Raw genomic sequence first — 3,989 nt, 5'->3', positions numbered from 1 at the left:
AAAAAAAAAAAAGATGGAAGAGAAGAGTGGGAATATGACCATTTCTCTAGGTACAGGAAGAAGTAGGAGAAAAGGGTCATTTTGGCAAGGAGGAAGGTTGAGATGAGGTCTACTTTGGTATCACTTAAGTTGTTATATAATTTTGGTCACAATGAAAAAGTTGGTTACTACTTCTCACTTCGTTTAATTTTTTTTTCCTCAGATAACTTTGATTAACTTGTTTCTTGAACTTTGGATATAATTTTTTTTTCTTGTCAAGGACATAAAATTTTAAAATACAGACCCTAAGTCTTCAGGATCTTAGCGAATATGAGAAGGAGCAGGGTTGACAGCGAGAGAAGCAAGTTCATTGCCTCACACAGGTGGCCTTCTTTGCTGAGGTCTGGAGGCAGTGGTTGAACACAACCACCCATCTTTCTTACCAGGCCCTGAAGATGGTGTCCTCTGGGTAACCCTCTTTATCTTGGCAGATTTTCTATATAAGAGAAAGAAGAAGTGTAAGGCGGTCTTTGAGAACCCTATAAATAACCCTTGTAACATTTCCCTTAAAAAGCCATTCACAGGACTGAAGAAGGACCAAAATATCTAAAGACATGAGTTTTCTTTTATATTTCTTCTTTTTTTTTTTTTTAAATGGAGATGAGGTCTTGCTGTGTCACCCAGGTTGGTCTTGAACTCCTGGCCACAGGTGATCTTCTGTCTTGGCCTCCTAAAGTGCTGGGAATATAGGTGTGGGCCACTGCACTTAGTCCATATTTCATAGTTTTTTGAAAGCAAAAATATCCTCCATACCTATTGAATTATTCAAGGGTAGGTACAGCTTGTAACCATCTTTCTGTCCTCAGTGCCTGTACTGCCTATGTTGAGTGCATGAATGTAAAGTCTTTTACTTTTTTCCTGTTTCTTCTGCTAACTACTCTGCATCTCAGATGGTAAAACCTTCACAAAGCATATTAAAATAATACCAAAAATGACTGATTTGGCTCGGTGCCTGTGGCTCAAGTGACTAAGGCGCCAGCCACATATACCTAAGGTGGTGGGTTCGAATCCAGCCCGGGCCTGCCAAAACAACAATGACGGCTGCAACCAAAAATAGCTGGGCATTGTGGCAGGCGCCTGTGGTCCCAGCTTCTTGGGAGGCTGAGGCAGGAGACTAGCTTGAGCCCAGGAGTTGGAGGTTGCTGTGAGCTGTGATGCTATGGCACTCTATCCGGGGGATAGCTTGAGGCTCTGTCTCAAAAAAAAAAATGACTGATCATTTCCCATTGCTAGACACTATTCTTAGCTCATTAAATGTATTAATTTGGGCTGGTGCGGTGTATTACACCTGTAATCCTAGTGCTCTGAGAGGCTGAGGAGGGTAGATTGCTTGAGCTCACAAGTTTGATACCAGCCTGAGCAAAAAGTGAGATTTTGTCTCTACTAAAAATAGAAAAACTGAGGCAAGAGGATCATTTGAGCCCAAGAGTTAAAGGTTGCTGTGAGGTCAAGGGAGACAGCTTGAGTCTCGAGTAAATCAATAAAAAAAAATGTATTAATTAGCTCAGTCAATCTATGGTAACTCAATGAATCTACAGAATAACTTAAAAGATATGTGCCATTATTATGCACATTTTCCAGATGGGAATATTGAGGCATAAAGAAATGAAGTGACTTGACCCCTGTTACATAGTTAGCAAGTGGCAGAGCCAGGACATGAAGTGAGGTGGTAAGTTTCTAGAGCCAGCACTTTGCTATTAGGGATAGCCCTCAAAAGGTAGGGCAGCTTCCAGAAGTACACTGGCATATGCTTACATGCTGTCCAACCACAATCCCCAAGATGATGCCGAAGGGGGTAAAAAGTGCAGCATATACAATAAGCCACTGGAAAATTTGCCCTAAACTTTCTTATAACACCCACTCTACCTCAATCTTTGGTGTTCCTTCTTCTTTTCTTTTATAGTCTTCATTCGCTGCTATATCTTTCTCTTATCTTGAATTCTTCTGTACTATTATGAGGACAACACAGGCTCTTCCAGCTATAGAAAGAAACAAGACTTGGTCAGCAATTTAATTCTACAGGGCATCCTAAAGGTTGTCATGTATACATACATAGAGAAAATGGGAAATTATAAGCCCGACATATATTTACAAAATATTCATTACCAAATTTTACAAAATACTTCTGTGTTGATAAAAACACAAAATATGAAATAATATAAAATACAGATTTGTTAATTTTTCCTATTCATGGCACCCAGTATATTTGGTGATCAAATTTTATAGGGTTAAGGCAATGGTGCTTTTCACCTCCCCTCCTATATGATGGAATAAAAGGGACACATCCAGTATCAATACTAGTAATAGTCAATAACTATTAAATCATACTAAGAACTTGTTCTAGGCACTTTACATGTGTTAACTCATAAAATCCTCACGCACTATAGCGGTACCATTTCCAAGATGAGGAGACTGAGGCACAAAGAGGTAAGCATCTTGCCCAAAATCAGACTTAGTGAGAAGGCACCTTGCCACTCCTCCCACAACCAACACCAGTAGACTACAAAGACTACTTTCCCTGAAAGTGAAGTGGGACAAAAGAAATAAGATCCACCCCTATGAAGGAAAGACTGGTCTAGTCAGGGGGAGGGATGGCAGCATTTCTTAGGAGAGATGAGTTAGGTCACTCCAGACACATTAACTCCAGCACCCCTAGCCTTGGATCATGGGTGGAGATTGGAAATATCTTCAGGGACTTTCAAAACCTTTCTGCATGAATACAAACTACTAAGACAATTAGCTGCTCAGAAAACCAAAGCTATCTTGCCCTCTCTATCTTCGTGCATGTTCTACCTCCTTCTCTAACCCCTGAGTTGCAGAAATAATGACATTTGATGGCTTCTTCCTCAACGAAAGCACACGGACAGGCTGGAAGAGGAAAGAACAGGGCGAGCATAGGCTCTGCTGCTCCGACAAGGGATCCACATTGCGGACTACAGAAAGTGCCCAAGTGTTGGGGCTACCCCGACCATCTAGCAATAGGAATAAAACCTTGAAACTTCAGTTCTTTGCATCGCTGGGCCAAGACGTCCCTTGAGTAGGATTCCGTGCACACTGGTAGTTACAAGATGCAACAGTCTTCAACACATACGAGGAGGGATGAAAACGCGGGCTTCCCCAAGCTGCTCGCTCCGTGATTTCCTAAGCTGGCGGATGCTCCTCCAAACGCTCACCAAGGTGTTCCGCTGGATAAGTGCTGGGTAAATGCTTGTCGAGAATATTAAAAATAAATAAACGTATTCGGCCCCGCCGCCGCAAGAATAAACAATGATTTATTTGGAAAATACGTGTCGATGTGGCCACAACCGTCCCCTGGAGGTAACAGCCAGAGAAGGGGCTCAAGGAGCATCCCGCGGGTGCCAGACCAGGCTCATGTCTCGCCTGCCAGGTGGCTGGTGCGGGGCCGGGCCGGAGGTCACCTCCACCGCTCCCTCTTCACGATAGCGCACCGGCCGCCGCTCCCGGCCGGGGCCGCCCGCCCAGCTGTCACTGAGGGCGTAGCTGTCCCGGAGCTTTTTCGTTGTCACAAGCCGTGGTAGTTACCTCACGGGCGGCCGCCCCGCGCGGTGACTGCGCCGGCTAAGGGGGCGAGCGGGCAAACGGGAGCCGGGTCACGCGGACTGTGACCCACGGGGGCAGATGAGACTCGGACCGTTGACAGAACCGAACCGCCAACGGCCACGCGCTAACGGCCGCGCGCCCGGCCCACCGAGCCCCGCCCCTTGCCTTCTTTTTCTCAGGCGCCCAACTCCACCCGCCCCTGCCCCACGCTCGCCCCGCCCCTGCCCCTCGCCCCGCCTCGCGCGCGTGCTCGCATTCCACTGGCGGAAGTCGAGCCCAAAGGCGAGGCGCCGTCGCGTCGTAATGACGTTAACCGCCGGCGCGGGCAGGTGACGTGGCGCTGCCCGTTGTCTGTGTGCGGGGCTGAGGGGCCCCGGAGGCGGTGGGGG

General features: G+C 46.5%; 1 protein-coding gene across 1 annotated transcript in view; it reads right to left on the bottom strand.

Moving 5' to 3' along the window:
• Positions 1–3,683, bottom strand: part of PHF7 (PHD finger protein 7) — a 14,504-nt gene extending 10,821 nt beyond the window's left edge. Inside the window, exons 1-3 of the mRNA XM_003789372.3 lie at positions 3,031–3,683; positions 1,906–2,018; positions 423–475 (exon numbers count right to left, since the gene is read on the bottom strand). Of these exons, the coding sequence (XP_003789420.1) occupies positions 423–475; positions 1,906–1,949 (97 nt within the window). The 5' untranslated portion in view covers positions 1,950–2,018; positions 3,031–3,683. The remainder of the gene's footprint in view (positions 1–422; positions 476–1,905; positions 2,019–3,030) is intronic.
• Between the last annotated feature and the right edge of the window lie 306 nt (positions 3,684–3,989).

The sequence above is a fragment of the Otolemur garnettii genome, unplaced genomic scaffold (assembly GCF_000181295.1).
Source record: "Otolemur garnettii isolate 467f Iridium unplaced genomic scaffold, OtoGar3 scaffold00032, whole genome shotgun sequence".
Classification (NCBI taxonomy): Eukaryota; Metazoa; Chordata; class Mammalia; order Primates; family Galagidae; genus Otolemur; species Otolemur garnettii.
This window is presented reverse-complemented; position numbering and strand designations above follow the sequence as displayed.